The sequence below is a fragment of the Typha latifolia genome, chromosome 1 (assembly GCF_019914945.1).
Source record: "Typha latifolia isolate L0001 chromosome 1, TyphaL0001v2, whole genome shotgun sequence".
NCBI lineage: Eukaryota > Viridiplantae > Streptophyta > Magnoliopsida > Poales > Typhaceae > Typha > Typha latifolia.
Genome location: NC_133086.1, coordinates 8,016,430 through 8,034,948, shown reverse-complemented (window position 1 = coordinate 8,034,948; position 18,519 = coordinate 8,016,430). Strand labels below are relative to the sequence as shown.

Sequence of the window (18,519 nt, the reverse complement as noted above, 5' to 3'; positions counted from 1 at the left end):
ACAAAATTAAAACTTATAATAAAGAAAAATAGTAGTGAAGATGTTAGATAGATGTATCGAATATGTATAAAATTTTGGACAAAGACACGTACCCTTTATATTCGTTATCTAAATCTTGGTTGGATGAATAAATAAAGAATCAATTGATTCCTTTGTTGAGTTAGTATAGAGAATACAAAAGTCTCCATCTCTTAGCATGCTCTCTTAAGAAATCACATTGATTTTTAATTATCTCTCATAGTTTTTCATCTTTGCGATGACCTAATTTACTTATACTATCTCAAATAAGTTGAATAACCTTTTGGAGGTTTGAAAGACCATCTTGCATAGCAAGGCTAAGCATATATGTTGCACATCATATATGAAAATATATCCTATCGTATACCAGACTTCTTGAATGACATGGGTGATCTTTAGGTATCTGAATTGCACGTACCGCAATCATTAAGACTTCCTCAATTAAGTATTTAAGGAGGTGGCTCTCCTTTGAGCAAACAGGTGTGCTGGAGAAGTCTATATCCCATTAAGGACTCCGCCAACGAATATCATCCTCTCCCACTCTTGGACTCAATTCTTTAAAGTTACCCACATGGTAGACATTCTCTTGAGGGATCTGTAGACTTTTTGTGGCCTAATATTAACCTAATCTCATAGAGACCTAACTTTTAACATTTATTAGAAGAGATTATTTCTTCTCACGTGTGAGTGCAATTTGTTAGTCTATTAGGTAAATATTAGAGACAGAACCTCTTTGATGTTGTAATTGACTTAGGTAGATCGTTGAAAATCGATGGGTACACCTTTGCTCAAAACTAGGGGCATGTATGCTAAGATTTGTGTTGAGATAGATCTCACTAAGCCCCTGAAGCAGTCCATCTTGGTTGGTGTTCCAAGTGAGCAAATCCCTCATGTGGTAGTTATGAGAATCTTCATGTTGTATGCTTCATATGTGGCCGAGCTAGCCACCGAGTTTGTTCACAATCCTCCTGTAATGGCGACTAACAGGTTGAGACATTGCTTCCAACGATGGCCTCGACCTCGATATCAAAGTTGAACCATTTGGGCCGTAGATTTATATTCAAAAACAAAGTTATCGTGGTAACCCTCCTTGTATTGTTAATCCTAATGCTACCAGGGGTGGTAGCCAAATAGTTAGCCCAGTCCCGTCCATTGAAAGAGGAAGGTAAGGTTACTACTGAAGCTATTACTTTTTCTCTTATCTTTTCCTCTACAAGTAAGCTTGCCAGGACATAGTAACGGTAACCTAACATATAATAATTCTCATCCTCCGTAATTACGTGTGCATGATATACGTCGCGATAAGAGATGTAATACTATCTTGCCTTAAGTCACGAACTATGTCCTGCCTATAGCTAAGACTGACACATCAACTGCCTCTATTGGTAAACCTAACTCCTCTCATGTCGCTTCACCTCCCCTAGGCACATCTCCCTAATATGCTACAGTGTCTGGTATAAATACTAAGCCCATGTATCCTTCTACTTGCCTTCTTGGTCATAGTGATGAGATCTTTCCTGACGTGATTGCTAGCGAGAGCAAGAGGTTGGTATGCTAGATGAGTATAATTTCGGGAAGGAAAAAGTGGCACACATGCTCCATGCAAATGACTTGTTCTTAGTGACTAAGGCTAATCAAAGGAATGCTAAGGCGATGTCAAATGCATTGGAGCAAGTATTCTGTCTCACTAACTAAAAAGTTAACATTGTTCATTCTTTGTGCTGGATGAAGATGTTAAGGAGGAGTTATGCGGTCTACTACAGCTTAAGGAGGCTAAAATTTCTTTCACATATCTAGGTATATATTAAGATATCTGGCCATTGCGTCCCTCAGCTCGGTCACCTTGACTTGGTAGAAATCTTTCGCTGAAAGCTATCTAGTTAGAAGAGAAATACCTTTCAGTGGCAGTAAAATAACTCTGGTGTAGTCAACCTTGACGACCATTCCATACTATTATATGGGCTCAACTTAATTACTAGACTCGATTATTGACAAGATCTCAAGGATCTCTAGGTTGTTCATTTGGAAAAAGAGCATAGAGTGATGCAGACTCCACCTAATTAGTTGGGAGACTATCATTAAACCGAAGGCTAAAGGAGTCCTAGGAGCTAGATGTCTACGAACAGCCAAATAAGTCTCAAGCAAAAAAAATAGTCGAATTCATAGACTTGCTGAATACAACATAAAAGTACATTCATTAATGTACTGTGTGCTGCTACCAATATGGTTCAGAAGATGTTTCACAAGAATTTTCAAAAGAAAGCGATCCAAGAAACATAATAATATCACATCAGAGAATTTGATCTTTGAAATTCTCACAAAGCTCCACAAGCAAAACCAATCCACTCTTGAACAAGGATCAAATTCTCGAATACTCCTAAGATATTTGAGATGGTAATATCACATCTGAGCTTTGTGAGATTTTAATTTGAGAGTCATGGTAATATCACATATAAGAAACAAAAGGATTTCACCTTGGCGACAACGGAAGCTAACCGCGAAAGAAGGGGGCTCTCAAATTAGAAGGTGAGCACAAGATAAAGAGGCAAAGGCAGATCTTGGCGGCGATGGAGAAATGGTGGCTTGGCGGCGACACAAAGGCAAAGATTGGCGACAAAGGTAGAGACATGGTCAAACGGAGCTTGGCAAAGAAGTAAAGGCAAAGCTTGGTGGTGAAGCAAAGACGAAGCTTGGTGGCGAAGTAAAGGTAGAGCTTGGTGAAGAGGAAAGGGGGGCGGAGCTTGGTGAAAAGGTAGTAGCTTGGCGACGGAGGAGACGAAGAGGGTGTAGCTTGTGGCGGCTAGGGCTAGAGATAAAAGATGAATAGATGTCAAGACGAAGAATGAGTTAGAGGTGAAAACAAGAGTTGAAGCCTCAACTCGACCCATTATTAATAGCCTAATGGGTCGAGTTCCAGCAATAGTTGGGTAGCAGGGTAGGGCATATAAATATATAATAAATAAGTATATTATTTATAATTTATGTAGGTAAATGGATATTTGATATCCATATCCATATTCGAAAAATCCTACCCAACCCGTATCCGTATTCGAATATTTCTTAAAAATTCGACCATATCCGAATCTGCATCCAAGTCGTGTAAACCTGAATTTAGTCCGGATTGGATCTAGTAGCAAATCGTGTCGGAGTTAATTTGACTAATTTCCACCTCTACTAGCATCTCAAAAGCTCAATATGAGGCATCAACTGCTTTCCATAAATGTTTTGAAAAAAGATCTGGTGTGATTTAGGAGTGAAAAACAAATCGGATAGTGCTAACCCATATCCGGATTCATTTTTGCTCCAAAAACGCATTCGGATATAGATCAGATCTTAAACTAATATGGACACATATGGAATATGGATTAGATCTTAAACTATATGAATACAAACCAAATATGGATTAGGTCTTACTCAAATACGAATGAGAATCGAATTTTCAATAGTATCTCTATCATAAAAGAGGAAAACTCACAAAATGGAAGATAGATGGCAACATCTAAATTGTACGAAGATTTTCTAATCAAATAAAATTTGCATGCCTAATAGTGTAATTTAAGATCTTAATTATGGAAATCGGTAACCAAACCAGAAGGTCAACAAATGCAATATTTGAGCTGCTCACTTCAATCAATATGAGAGTGACTCTTTGAGCTCTTAAATTCAGTTAATATGTGGTAACCTAACAAGAAGGTCAACCCATAACAAATGCAATTCTTTGAGCTCTTGTTTAGTCAATATGAGAGAATCACCATAAACAGTTTGCTCAGCAGAAGCCAAGGTGTCTCTAGCCTTCTTCCTTTTGCTCTGGCGAGGCTTTAGTAGCATGGCCACCTTATTTTCTTGTTTGATATTTTCACAACTTGGAAGACTAATTATTTTTCAAATTGCTAGATTGGTAAGAATACTTTTACCTTCTAAAATAGCTAGACTAGAAGAGTAATTAGTTTTAATATGCATCTTTATGAGTCAATGACATCTACAAGTGTATCAGTTTAAGATCCGATCCATATTCAGAAAAGATCCATTGCTTATTCGAAAAAGATTTTATCCGTATTTAAAATTTATTCGTTTGTATTCGAAAATTATCTGTATTTGTTTAGTTATGATATAATTTTAAATTTTGCTATCCATCCAATATTCGTATTCGGACAAAAAAAAAAGAATTTTGGATGTGGGTTGATCATTATTTCTTTTATCATTTAAGAGCCGAATGCTAGATTTGGGTTGGACAAAAAGTCAATTATCTCTGAATACAAAAGTACCAAAGCTCTATCAAACTTTAGCCAATATATTAAGCTGCCTAGTTTAGACTTCAAGCTGTGTGCGTCGTCGAACTATTACTTTAAACTTAACGTCGCTGAGACATTGCTCCAAGTCATCGCGTTGCCGAGCTGCTCCTCCAAGCCAATCGCACCACTGAGTCATCAATCGAGCTAAATCATTGAGTCAAGCCACCACCAACTATCAAATAATTTTCTCCACAATAGTTATTGTGGGTCGAGCACATTTGATTTGTATCCGATCTGTTTTCATCCCTAGATGTTAGGGATACTATAGACTATCCGCCTCGATAGGTAATTAGATCTACCTAGTCTCCTGTCTATTTCCTTAGTGTTTATTTACCATTTCTTCTTGAGATATTGTCTCTATGGTGTTGATTTCTGATTTACTAAATATATTCATGGATAAACCCCCTTTGCAGGAATGCATAAGATTCCTGCAACCGTGGCCGCAAATAATCTGGCTCCTTTTCATTCTGTTCTACTTCGGAACTATTAGGGCAAGCAAATTATTCGAACTCTTTCCAAAGTGAGAGCAATGGCGAAGCTCGTACTCACTCGTCTTGGAGGCACGCTCAAGGGAAGGGCTTTGACTCCCAACCCCTTACCTAGAATTCTATGGAGGAGCCTCTCCACCGAGGGGGAGTCGCAGGATCCTTCTATCGATCCCTTTCTCCACTCCGCCCCCGAAGGTATCTAGCATAGGGTTTCGATTAGCCTTCTCTTCTCTCGTCTCCAAGAATGTGTTGGTTGATTAAATCTAATATTACCTACTTGCTACTTGTCGTAGCCACTGTATAAGAGACGAAAGATATTTGGGCTCGTTTCAATGCTTATGTTTCAAATTAGTTTGGGCATAGATCAACAGCACTACAATTTGAAAAGAACTGCGATAATGCTGTGCTAGTTCATGTTATGAATATATTATTTTAGTTGGAAAAACAGGGTTCTCACAATTCTACCATTTCAATCTCATCATTGAATCTTGCAATGAATTAATATGTGGCTTTGTGATCGAAGTTCAACCAGACTTCCTGTGGAAGGAGGTCATTTCTTCCGCGATCAAATGATTATCATACTTGAAGACCTCAGTGTGGTCCCTTATGGATGGATTAAGCAATCTTTGGTATTGAGACATTCTTAATTACCTGTATTCAGAATACACTGGATGGAAGAACCATCTCCAAACACGTTCATGTTGCTTTAGGTTCCCCTGGAACTCCCTTTCTTATTGTTCTTCTCTGCAGGTTTTCTGACATTTTTCAGCTTCCTCAAATCTGACTAGTTTATCTTGATTGCATGCTATTATATGACCTAAAACTTCTTGCAAGATATGTTTTGTCCTTGTGCTATCTCCATTTTCCACTTTCTTGCTTTTATTCCTTGAGAGAAGCATTACACATGGTTGGTAGGAATTCCCTTATACTAAATACCTTTGAACTCTTTTCAATGCGTATGACAATAAACTCTAGATTGGGCTTTCCTCATTTCTGTTAGCATCTATGCTTTTGGCTTTCATATATTCATGGAAACTTTGGCCTTGTGCTCTTGCCATTTTGTCTATATCTTAGACTTCCCTATATTTGGTTCTAGTATTATCTTTTAGGTTGATTCTATCTCCTAAATTTTTACTTGGAAATGTTTTGGTCTATTCTTCTATCAGGTTTGGCCTTTGGAAGATTGACTGGCATTGGAAGGAATACACTGAAGACCGATGTTATTCATTATCTCGAAGGATGCAAATTGTCAATTAATGATGTTAAGTTCGACTATAATAGAGCATATACTCCAGTTGGTGTGTATGTTCCATTTACCCTCTTTCCTCTTTCATTTTTGTTCCTTTCGCTTTATCATTAATAAAACTTACATGCAATGAAGATTTGGATTTTCTTAGAAGAACCTTGTATTTTCTGAACTTCTTAACAGATCTGCCATTTACATTATTACCTTTGCTAAATTTGGTAAGAAATTCTGCATTGCCTTATCATTAAAAAATAATAATATATGCCATAACAAATGAACTTTGATCATACAATAATCACTATTGCTTACCAATCCAGATCCTCATTGGAATTAAAAGCATGGCATCAAATTAGTTGACACCATTCAATTTTCTAAACTTTGGCAGAATGTTTATGCTATCAATAGTTGGGATGCAACAGTTAGATGTCTTTTCTAACTAAAGTATGACCAAATATCTCATTGTTGTGCCATATGTTAGATGTCTCTAAACATCATTTTGCTGGAAAGTCGGATTTACCAGTTTATTTGTACTTCCCATGTAGGCTAGCACCTTGACACTTCCAGAATTCTATATTACTTCATCCGCTCATGCTTTTATTAAGTGGATTCATATTTATATGCTTCTAGTTCTTAAATTTGTGAATATTTTTAAATCTTATATTTGTAGATATAAAGGTATTGTACACATGTTCATATCCATGTGTATTTCCCTGTCATTTACCTTCTTCTACATTTAATTCCTCCTTAACTCCTCTTAGCTGAAGGATCTGTCTATTTTTACACCCTGTTGAAATTGAGCACCCAAAAGCTAAATCATGTTCCTTTTTTCTTGTGAAATAGGTTGTTGCAATTTCCTTCTCGGTCTTCATTTGATTTGGCAGTAAGGCAAACTATCAGGAAGGGTCGTTTATACAAATTAGAGAAGGTAAAGCTAGCTCAGGGTACTTAGTGTTGTAATTGATAATTTGATATTTTTAACAGCAACATCTTTGCTAAATCATGTTTCATCCTTTCTTCTGGCAGATTGATCGTTCTGAATGGGACCTTAAAACATCTTATGATGGGAAAGCTGTAAGTAACAGTTACATATTTCCCTTCCCGCTTATTCTCCTTAATTGTATGAACTTGGAGAAAATCATTTTTGTACTTACTCATTAGAGATAGATCAGTCTTTTTGAGTAAATTATAAATTCATGTACCATTTTCTTCTATAATTTTGAGTATTGTTCATACCTCTTGGTTTTTGTATGTTCTCAAGTTAATGGACTAATAGTAACATATAATTTGTGATTTAAATCAGCTCATATAGCTACAATTTCTTATTTATTTTGTGGTATCTGAATTTCCAGTATGCATCTGCAGAGAAGTTAGTTTCTTTCCCAAGTAGGACATTTGGAAGTTGAACATAGAAAACTCAGATTGATTTTTTTTTTTTATGGTAATTAGAAAGATGGTGATTTTTAGCACTTAGATAGCACCTTAAGGAATCAAAGATTCAGTTAAAGTAACCAGAAGAATGATCTATGGTAGGCTACAATGCTGACACATTCTTTAGCTGAAAATTGCCTATGAACATCAGCCTTGCTGCGAGTCTGTCATCATTATAATTTTCAACCCAATAATGTCTGTCTTTAGATCTCTCCCAAAGTAATTGAGATAACCTTTTAGTAGGTCAACAAGAAACATGAGAAATTGAGAATATCATCCTTTAAATTAATTCATTGAAATGGAAGGCCAACTTAGCTCCTGCCTCTTTTCAAGTACTTTCCTCAATTGGATTACTCATTAGATGACAAATTAAGAAGAGACCAAAGTTTCCCTGGAGAAAAGTTTAGCAGTAGTTAAACCTATCTCTTTCCTTGGCGACAGACCTATTTAGAATATTTAGCCTTTTACTGGCCTCGCATTGACGAGTAGCTACAACATTAGGAAGAACATATATAAGTGAGGAATATACAAATGACAAGTATATTCTAAATTGTTAATTAGACTTTGTTTTGAAATGATATCATTTTACACTTTTCTTAAGAAAAGCACCTATAGATGTGCTTCCAGTTCTGCTTAAGTTTCATGCAGTCATGAAATAATCTTTCAGAACTGGTAAATAGACTTCTCTTGCATTGTCTTAGACCAATTTAATATCCTGTAGGACATTGACAATGTAAAAATCAGATCTTCTTTAGCTGACGCTAGAATCATAGTGACACCATTGGATCATGATGTTCTATTCACTGTTACTGTTCATTGATGCTGAAGTTCATTGGTACGAGGCATTACCTATTTGTCATCAAATGCTACAAATGAGTTTGAAATATTTTGCAACTTCTCATCATTTGTGCTGTGACTATTCAGGTTCTGTTGCAAGGAGTTCCTCGTAATGCTCTTCAAGAGGATGTAGAACGTTTCCTGTCTGGCTGCAACTTTGATCCTTCATCATTCCAGACCTTTGTCAGGTGAATAAGCAGCTTGACTTGAACATGGCCTGTGATTCATGCAACTGCTTATTCACCTACTTCTTTTCGCGTACTGCAGGCCAGGTTTCCCAGATCCTATCAGGGTTGCGATTATCCAGTTTCCAACTCAGGTTGATGCAATGAATGCTTTCTGCGTAAAGAATAGGAGCTTTTGTCTCAACAATCCGATCAGCATGCGGGTTCTGCAGTGACTAAATCACCCTTCTTGGATATTTAGGAATGATTTGTGGCAAATAGGTCCTCAGAAGCAAAGTTTGTTGGTTAACTCTACACGGCTTTGCAGTATCTGTTCCTGCAACTTTATAACCTTGATTCGACTGACGAAATAAAGACAATGGTCTTCAAGGCTGTTTCCTATTATAAATCACAACTAGTTTATAATTTCCAACTGATTGCAGCATTCTGGCTCAAACTCTGCGCCACTTGAAGGCACTGTGATTATATTGCTTATACTGTAAGTCCCAATTATTTGCATTCAAATAGATAAGTTTTATGTTTGAACTAGAAGAAAAATTCAGTGGCGTTGCCCTTTCTTTTTTGGCTTGCATGAGCATTCCGCCGTGATTTTTGGTTATATTTATTGGATATTTTTTACTGGAGTGCTATATGCTCACGTGTTGAGCTTGGTTGACTGATTTTTGGAAGAGTTGATTCAGTTCTAAATTTTAAATTCTAAAACTTAAACTCTAGCTTTGAGTTTAGGGACTTCTAAATTAGTTTAATAACTAAATATTTTTTTTATCTTTTATATATCTAATCAAATTTATTCTTCATAAAATTAAGACTAAGAAATAAGACTAATTAATCGAGTTTGAGGTTTAGTCTTAAACTAAATAAGATCTAAACTCTATGATATTCTATTGTCCAACGGCAAAGGTCTAAGGGTGTGCACAACACGAGGGAGGTTGAGAACTTTGTAGCATGGAGTGTTACCTCAAGGTATTGCAGCAGTAGATGGAGGGGGAGGAGGTCTAGACTGCTTTGCTGAAGCATAATGCGACAATAGCAAACTACCTCAAAAACCTCACCTCCAACATGAATGAAGAAGACTAAGTATATTGCTTCCTCAAAGGGTTATAGCGTTGGACGCATGGAGAGTTCGTGACCCGAGGTGTTACAACCTTAATATCACAAAGAGAGCTATCTAACTTATCTAAGATCATGAAGTTTGACCCAGTAGATCTTGAGATATTGTCTAAATAGTTACCAAATGTTGGAGAATAATGAATCTATGGGATGGAGATCTTAAGTTGGTTATAGGAATTCCATGGGTGAAGGCACAAACTCCTAAGCATGAGGATGGAGATGGTAGGTCGACGGTGATGAAGTAGAGTTGGAAAGGATAGTGGTGGTGGCTTGTGGAGGTAGATGCAATATATGGTTGTATACTATGATTGATTTACCACTGTGGTAGCGGCTAAAGATGAAAACTATACGAGAGGTAAAAATAGTTAAGGCAAAGAGAGACGAAGGGGGACAAGTTAAATATGGCAGTTTGCATATGATGAAAAAGAATACCAGCGTAGTGAGGGTAAAAACCACTAATAGGAGAGGGCAGTGAGGAGAAAAGAATTTACTATATGATAGAGAGATTAAGGAAGATACCTTTATTTCATTCCAAGCATGCCCAAAATACAAGCTATAAAGCTCTAATTATAAAGAATAAAGCATAAAAGTTCAAACTAACAAATTTAGCTAAATCAGTCTTTCTTATTCTTTTTAGAATATTTTTTCGTTCTACTGCATACAAGTTTTGAACCGGAAGAAACTTTGGATATGAAAATTGTAGATCATGACGTTATCAATCTTATCCAAATAGTTTCATAATATTCAGATGTCGGATGAATATCATCTGGATATTTTTTCCTAAAGCTACAAATAATTAAATTGAACTGAACTTAGCTAATTATAAAAATTCTAACCTACTAAGATTCTGACTAAACTATATAAGCATAATGAATAAGATAACTATACTTAATTCATTGAGTCTAATGTCTTTCGAGGTGATTCGATCTGATCCGAATCATATCAATTATTTGTTGGTGTGTCTCTGTTGTTAGCTTCGCATAGAGCTCTACATCGATGGCATGCCTCTCGCCTAGATGGTCTTTGCTTGGACAACTCCTTTAGCATTGTGTCATTGAGTTCTCCAAAAAAAATATGGATATCTTCTGCTGAGACAGTCACCTTTGTAAGGTTTCTATCTTCGAAGTTGTAGGTCGCAAGGTGCATGGTCTCATCTTGATATACTCTCATGCTCAGTTGAAGTCTAACGGAGATGACCTTTGTTGGTTTGCACTATATGCATGATGACACTTCGTCCATGATGCTCAATGCTCCAAGGTGTGATATAGGCATGACCTTGGCAGCAATGGCAAACTCCTAGGTCAAAGATCAATTAGAAATCGTCGAGGCTCGTCGTTATTATATCGTTTCATCCTCTCCATGCTCCAAAGCTGATTTCGATGTCTTTGGTTGTGCCCAATACTACATTTAGCCTCGACATCGGACATGAAGTTGTGGATTGCCTAGTGTCGATCATCACTCACGAGGCTGCATCGTTCAATATCATGTCAACATACACTAGCCCCTTCCTTTCAAAGGGTTTGTCATCACATATCTAAACCTTAATGATGTTGATGAGTCAAAGCACTTTGACCATACAACTATTCGCTGTCCTCCTTCGTGACTTGGATCACGTTGAATTTTCTATGACTTGCGCAACCGTGTGCCCTGATGTCTGCACTTCTTTGTGGTTTATTGTTGCTTTCTGGTTTCCACTTGTATGTTTGATTGAAAGAAATGATAGTTTTATTTAGACCCCCTAAATTAACTATCACCGTTTTTCACATAATCCCCATAAACTTTTCCTTGTGACACATAAACCCCTTAAACTATTGAAAATATCTCACCCCCTAATATCGTAAATGAAAAGGATGAAAAGATTAAAATACCCCTTTACTTATAATCACGGTATAATTTCTATCTCTTCTTTCTTCCAAAACATAAATGTAAATATGTCATATGATTGCTCGTGTGACTTGCTTATGACAATTTATGGTAAAAAAAGGTAATGAAAACCTAGTGAAATAGGTGTTTGAGATATTTTCAATAATTTAGGAGGCCCATGTGTCAAAAAAAATTCAGGAAAATTATGTGAAAAAAAAAATGATAGTTCAAAGTAAAGAACAATCTTGGTCTAGGTCAAAATTTTTGACATGGACTAGGATGCTTCCTAAATGTCATGTCAAGTATTATTCAAGCTCAACAATTCTACATGCTGGACGGTTGCAGATTTGAATTATTGCTTGTATGTACTAAATATGACAGTATATTACTATGGTTTAGATTCAAATTGAACAATGTAATGTGACTATAATATACTTGGTTATATTATAATATTTTATTATGTAATATTTATCTGTGATGCTATTTATAATGATATTTATATTGTGTAAATTACGACGGGAATTATAAAATAACTATGACAATATAATGGTTGTAAAATAAAATTACTTCTCGGATATAATTTTTGAAACATATTTCCTATCTTTCTCCGGAAGAAAAATAATAACAAAAAATAAATATCTATTCACGTTAAACTAGCAAAAGAGCAATAGGGTTAATTTAATCATTTTTATCATTTATTTCAATTATCACAACCAAGCACATCTTACTCAGTAGTTTTGTTCCAATATTTATCCTTCTTGTTATAATTATAATATTTTCTTATTCTGCAACCAAATGGATTCAGACATATCTCAAATAACCCCCATATTAATTCACTCTACTAAACGGGCTTAGAAGAAAAATTCAATGGCATTGTTCCCTCTTTTTTGCTTGGATGAGCATTTATGGGTGATATTTTACTAAATTTTTCACCAGACTGCTATGAACTCTGTTATCCGTTTCTTAAAAGGGTTGAGTCCCTTGTCTAACTTCTATACTAGATAGAGTTAGTATCTTTGTTTAATACATAATTAGCCGCCTTATGATAAAATAAAAGTCACCATTCAATGATCAGGTGCTTGTTACATAATAAGTCCTCTGCCTCCATTTTATTTTCATTTGAAGTAAATGTAGGATCTTTTATATATATATATATATTTTTTTTTTATTTTTTATTTTAGAAGATATCTTATAGCTTGATTTTCACCATTTAAGCTTAGGGTGAAACTGGTTTAATACTATTTGACCCCACTCGGTTTCCTATTTGGAAAAGGTAGGATAATAAGGATATGGTTTGTAGAACTCATATATCTCTTTCATATTTCCCTCAAATCTCTTGGAAAATCGAAAATGGCAGGTTTTGATTTTGAAATATACAAAATAAGATATTTTATTTACTTGAAGTCCCCTTTCTCGGTAAGATAAGAAGCAAATAAACAGGTCAAATTATATCTAGATTTTTTGAACTATGAAACATAAGACTAATTTATTTTTTGGCCCCATTTGTGCTTCCTCATCTTCCTCTCCAAACTTATACCAAGACATTTATACTCTTTCTACGTTAATTTTTGTTCATCCTCTCCCTCTCCTCTTCTTCTATCATTTTTCTCCTATAATAGCTATTATTTTTCTTTTCTCTCAAACTCAATCTCTCTCAATTTCTCCTCCTTCTCCTCCTCACATTTTCTTTCCTAATCCCAGGCCAAATTCCAAGTTCTTTGGTGATATTGTTTCCAATTTCTCTCACTTTCAATCTCTCTCAAATTCCTCCTCTTTTCTTGCAACCCAAATGAGTGTATGAGCATAGGGTAATTTTATAAAATCAACTTTCCTGTTAACAGTGTAATCCTTCGGAGTTGATAATAGTTCTGGGGCTTAGTGTTACGTCTTTTATCTTCACCGGGAGGGCTAGGTGTAATTTTAACCTAAAACCATCAGCTAAACAGTGATGCATGCATGACTCATCAGAGAGAGAGAGAGAGAGAGAGAGAGAGAGAGTTAATAAGAGAAAAGGAACAATGCTTGCAGGTCACCTTCTGAAATACAACCAGTGTATGCCTTCTCTCTACTGTGAAACAGACAACGACCCTAGGTTAGCTGCAGTACACTAAATATAGGTAAGAACAAAAGGACACCTATTCACCTAGTTACAAGATGAAGGGTCCATCCATCCATCCATCCATCCATCCATCCATCCATCATCATCATATATGAATCCATTGATTAGATATTCATATCTTCTTTCAGTGGGTTGTGGTAGAGGTTGAGGAGGATTTGGAGGTGCTGCACTCATCCTTGAGACCAGTAGTCTTGGTAGGAAAGAGATCAAGGGTCTGAAGAGGCCTGCAGCATGGAGGCATCTCTGACCCCATACCCATCACCACCATCCATTCTTTACCAAATGTTGCATTATGCGTAGCCGAGGACGCCGCATCGCGCCAACTTTTATCCAATTTTCCGAGTAAATTCGACCCACGAAGTGCTTCCTGGATTGCTCCCTAGAATATATGTATATATAGATTTGTAAGTTACTAATTATATATCAACTAAACTAGTGAGGTATAATATCTATGATAAATGAAAATAGTGCATAAATAAATAAATATATATATATATAAACCTGATGGAGATAAGGAGATGATGCTCTTTGGTGGAATTGAGGGGGATAAGGAGTAGTAGTACTAGAGAAAGCTTGGTTCAAGTGAGGAAGAAGTCTATGCGAGTGTGTATAGAGAAGATGGTGATTCCTATACAGCATCCTGCGAAGCTTCTGCCTCTCTCTAGCCTTGTGATTCTGGAACCAGTAGAAGACATTCTTGCCCTCTATCTTCCCGTAGTAGGAGAGGTGAGCTGTTATCTTCTGTATCTGAGAGGCATTTGGAGTCCTAACTCCACTCTTATACATCTCCTCCAGTATCATCAGCTGCTCTGGAGTTGGGCACCACCTTGTTGAAGAAGGCATCCCTCTCTCCCTCTACCTCTTCTATCTCTAACTATCTCTTAGCTTTGTCCTCTTTCTTCTTGTCCTTTCTCTATTTTGGTTTTGGTGCTTATATGGATATGCATATAAGAGAGTGTGTTTAAGTTGGAGGAGCAACATTGTGGAGTTTATAGCTCATAGTAGAAGATTTAGGGCAAGGAAATATTACTGACAATGCTGATGCTGTTATCAGAGATGGCATTGAATGAGTGTTTCAATGGCTTTGACATACTTTTCCTTTTAGTTTAATTCTATATATAATTTGTAAGAGAGAGATAGAGAGAGTTCAGAAGTAGTGTCACATCTCAAGTGTGATGTTGGCTGGTGGTGTTGGAAGATGGGGATTACATTGAAGAGGGGGAATGACAGGCTGCTGCATGCTCATAGCAGCATACACCTTTCTGTCCTAGCCTTTTGGGTTGGAAAATAAATTATAAGGTCATGATGACTGCAGTGCTGCAACATTGAAACCAAAGTCCAATCTCAACAAAAACTATCCTTAGAATCTCTCTCTCATTGATACTTTGAGCTCCAACTTTTTGTTTTCTTTTTTTTGGGATAAATTATAATTAATTTACACCTGCCATTTGACTTAATTTTAACGTACTTTTTCTGCACTTTAAATTTAAGTATTTAATCTTCCGATGATGATCTAGGCCAAATTATAATAGTTAGTTGTTAATAGATATGTGAAAAACTTAATTACCGTTTTTCAAATAGAACCTAAATTGAAGATGACGTAGTAATGTGATCATTTATCATCAAAATAATTTTGGTACCAATAAATCATATTGATTACACCTAGTTTTGTTTGAAACATCAAAGAGTTGCAAGTTGGTCTGATCATAAAAGAGATTAAGCACTTGTTTGAAATACATAAGAGTAAATTAAAATCAAGCTAAACCATAGTGAGGTAAACTATAATTTACCAATTTTCTCATTAGGCTTCAAGGAGCTAGCGGTCCTTGATTAATTTTGGTTCTTAGTTGTTACTAGAATGTAACTTTAAGCTTAAGCTTTTAGACTAATCGATTAGTTAACATGATATCATAGTACCAATTATGTCCGACACAATCTTTCTGTTGGCATAATGACAATGCATTGAATCACCTTTGAAGATCTTAATCAATTTTATGGCTCTTTAATTAATGACTCTCCTATATATAGAGAGACTTTGTCCTTCAAGGGGCCCACGTGGAATAAAAGAGAAGATTGTGGTATCACTTAACATTATGTCTCCTCTACTCAATTCATTTTGCCAGTCTATGACTTAATTACTTGTAACATTTATGGTCACTTCTTCCCTTCTTTGTTGCAGTGCATATACTGCAGTTAGTAATTGGCTGCTACTTAATATCTACGGAGGCTTGTAGATCCGATGATGATATGCACTGGAACCAAGATTTTTTTGGATAGCAAATTACTGCATGATTTTATGATTCTTATTTTATTTATTATTAATTATATTTATCTTTGAAAAGTATGATGAATGCTTCTCTCGAGTCTGATAATGACAATGATATACTGATCCTGAGTTGATCCGACTTTTTTGTTTTGTAAAAATGAATAAGAATTTGTTTTAAAAAAATTTCAAAACTAGCTTAGGTAATAAGCCTAAGAGCACATACTAAGGGGCCGTTACCTAATGACATGAATATCAAGAATTTAGGCACATAACACAAGAATGTCTAAATTATCTTAAGAGGGAGGGTAAACTCATAAAAGTTACATGAGATGATTCTGAGATTGAACAAAAAGACTTTGTTAGCTTTATCACTTGTTGTCTATTGACGACTCTCATGATTAGGACTTAGATGAATCGAATTTTGAACAATAATTCTATAATATATATAAGTCGAAGAATAACGGCCCCTCTTAGCTCATTAGATTATCTCTCTCTAATTAAATTACTAGTTAGGTTCAAGTTTAAACGTATTGGATAAACATGTGATTTTATAAACTATTTAAAATATTGGAAAGCAATTCGCTCTCAATGGCAGCCGATTTAGATGTATAATTATAATATGACAAAAAAAAAACATAGAGCAATTTAAATAGAATATCATGAAGGAAAAGTTATTAATTAACTTTGATAGTAAATTGCCTGGGTTGAAACCATTCTATCTATTTTCCGAAAACTTTAAAAATTATTATATTTATCAAATAAATTCGAAAAAAAAACCTACTTCTCAGGTTTAAATGCTACTGTATATATAATATTTTAAATTACATATAATCATATAATATAAACATACTAACAACTTTTTTATGTTCTCATGGATCTGCTGATCTGGGATGTTTCGGTTTGTACGTCGTTCCCACGGACGTGTACATAGATGACGAATTAGCGCATGCATGCATTGTGTATGGTAGTCTGCAGCCCCGAATGCAGGTAAATCTAAGCAACAACTAAACACAAGATGCCACGTACATAAAATCGTGCGTTCTATCGCGCTCGTTCCTGCTGCCGTCTTGGTCTTACATCGATCTTTACAGTCGTCCATCACATCTCCATTGTTGATAGATGCGTGATGTGACGTGTCCTCCACCATCTCTTAAATCATCTCATTCTCTTCTTCCTCACGCCACCTCTATCTCTCTGTCTCTCTCTTTCATCTGTCTCATCTTCTCCACTGTTACCTACATCACCCCACTCTTGTTCCTTGTGATCTTTACCGATAACATTCCGAATGCTATATATCTAGAATATAGATACAGTTGGTACGCAATACAACTCTTTAAATCGGAGAAATAGTAGCAGAAGTAATGGGGTGGATGACGAGTGGATCAATAGCACCAGATTTGCACACTGTTTGCCGTATGGATTCATTGTCCCCCACCCCCTCAACAGTGGTTGGTGTTGACCTCGCACAGTTGGGATGATGAGATCTCGTTGGCTTTTGTCGGGAAGAAGCACGCAACTAATTCGTCCAGAAACAACTCCACGTCATGGGACCATGTTGAACAGGACATCAACTAACTCAGCCTGCTGCTTGTGCTGTGTCTGGGTCAAAGTGTTTCCCATCGTTAGAAGAAGACAAATAAAAGATGGTATAACCAGGCAGCAATTGTGATCTTTGCAGGACAAATAAAAGATGTGACAGTGAACTGAGCATAATTCTTCATCATATGATATTATAGGAGAGATCATTCTCTCCTGCTGGTTAACTTGATCGGCTGGCTACATAAGCCACCGTACTCGATCTGTCACCTCGATTATGGAAGACCGTTTTGGCTTCTAATATCTACCATTATCTATTTTGTTATTTTTTTTTCATACTTACCGTGAGGCAAATTAAAACTCACAAATATGATTAAAGATATGAGTTTTTGGATGTACATGAAGACGAGCTTTCCTTGCTGATCTTGTATACATTTTGACTGCAAGACATTAATGATTCTTTTTGTAAACCGTAGTGATTAAATAATATAAATTATTATATTTCTATAAAATAAAAAATAAAAACTTATGCAAAAATTTCAATCCACCAAAATTGATATGACCACATTGTCTACGCCATAACTGTGAATCACCACCAAATTAAATGAGACATACATTCACAGTGGCTTAGAGAGATTTAGAGAGAAAATTTTATTTCACTCATATTTATTGAGAGTACTGGTTATTTCTTTCTCTCATTATAAATTATTTATTTATTTTTGGAGAAAATTGCATAAATGCCGTTCTTTATCAATTGATCCAAACTGATAAAATTTATGCAATACCAGGTACATACATAACAACATCATGAATATATAAGTTTCTTACCAACCTTGGTATTGATGCACACAGTGCTTCCTTTACTTTGTACTACTTGATTATCATCTCCCATCCAAACATTAGGTCTAATACTTTCATCTATATAGATGAACAAAAACTTATTACCTAAAATTTCTATCACCGCTTGTGTGAAGAGAAACCTGAAAAGAGAAGATTCTTTTCATCATTCTTTTCTTAGTGTCAGTTTGTTGCATGCTTTGACTTATACATAATTGATCATCGGGCGAGCCGAGCTTTTTAGGTTAACTAGGTTTAAATATATTTTTAACCCACTAATCACTCGGGCTGGGC

At 35.8% G+C, this 18,519-nt stretch overlaps 2 protein-coding genes across 2 annotated transcripts; one reads left to right on the top strand and one right to left on the bottom strand.

Annotated features, from left to right (window-relative positions):
- Positions 1–4,761: 4,761 nt before the first annotated feature.
- Positions 4,762–9,031, top strand: LOC140780699 (uncharacterized). The gene is made up of 6 exons (XM_073126411.1): positions 4,762–4,993; positions 5,965–6,100; positions 6,885–6,969; positions 7,068–7,115; positions 8,397–8,497; positions 8,577–9,031. The coding sequence occupies exons 1-6, from the start codon at positions 4,840–4,842 to the stop codon at positions 8,707–8,709; spliced, it is 657 nt and encodes a 218-aa protein (XP_072982512.1). The 5' UTR covers positions 4,762–4,839; the 3' UTR covers positions 8,710–9,031.
- Positions 9,032–13,710: 4,679 nt separating this feature from the next.
- Positions 13,711–14,429, bottom strand: LOC140802782 (WUSCHEL-related homeobox 3-like). The gene is made up of 2 exons (XM_073158403.1): positions 14,088–14,429; positions 13,711–13,965 (listed from the first exon to the last, which is right to left on the bottom strand). Exons 1-2 carry the CDS (start codon positions 14,427–14,429, stop codon positions 13,711–13,713), a joined length of 597 nt encoding a protein of 198 aa, XP_073014504.1.
- Positions 14,430–18,519: the final 4,090 nt, after the last annotated feature.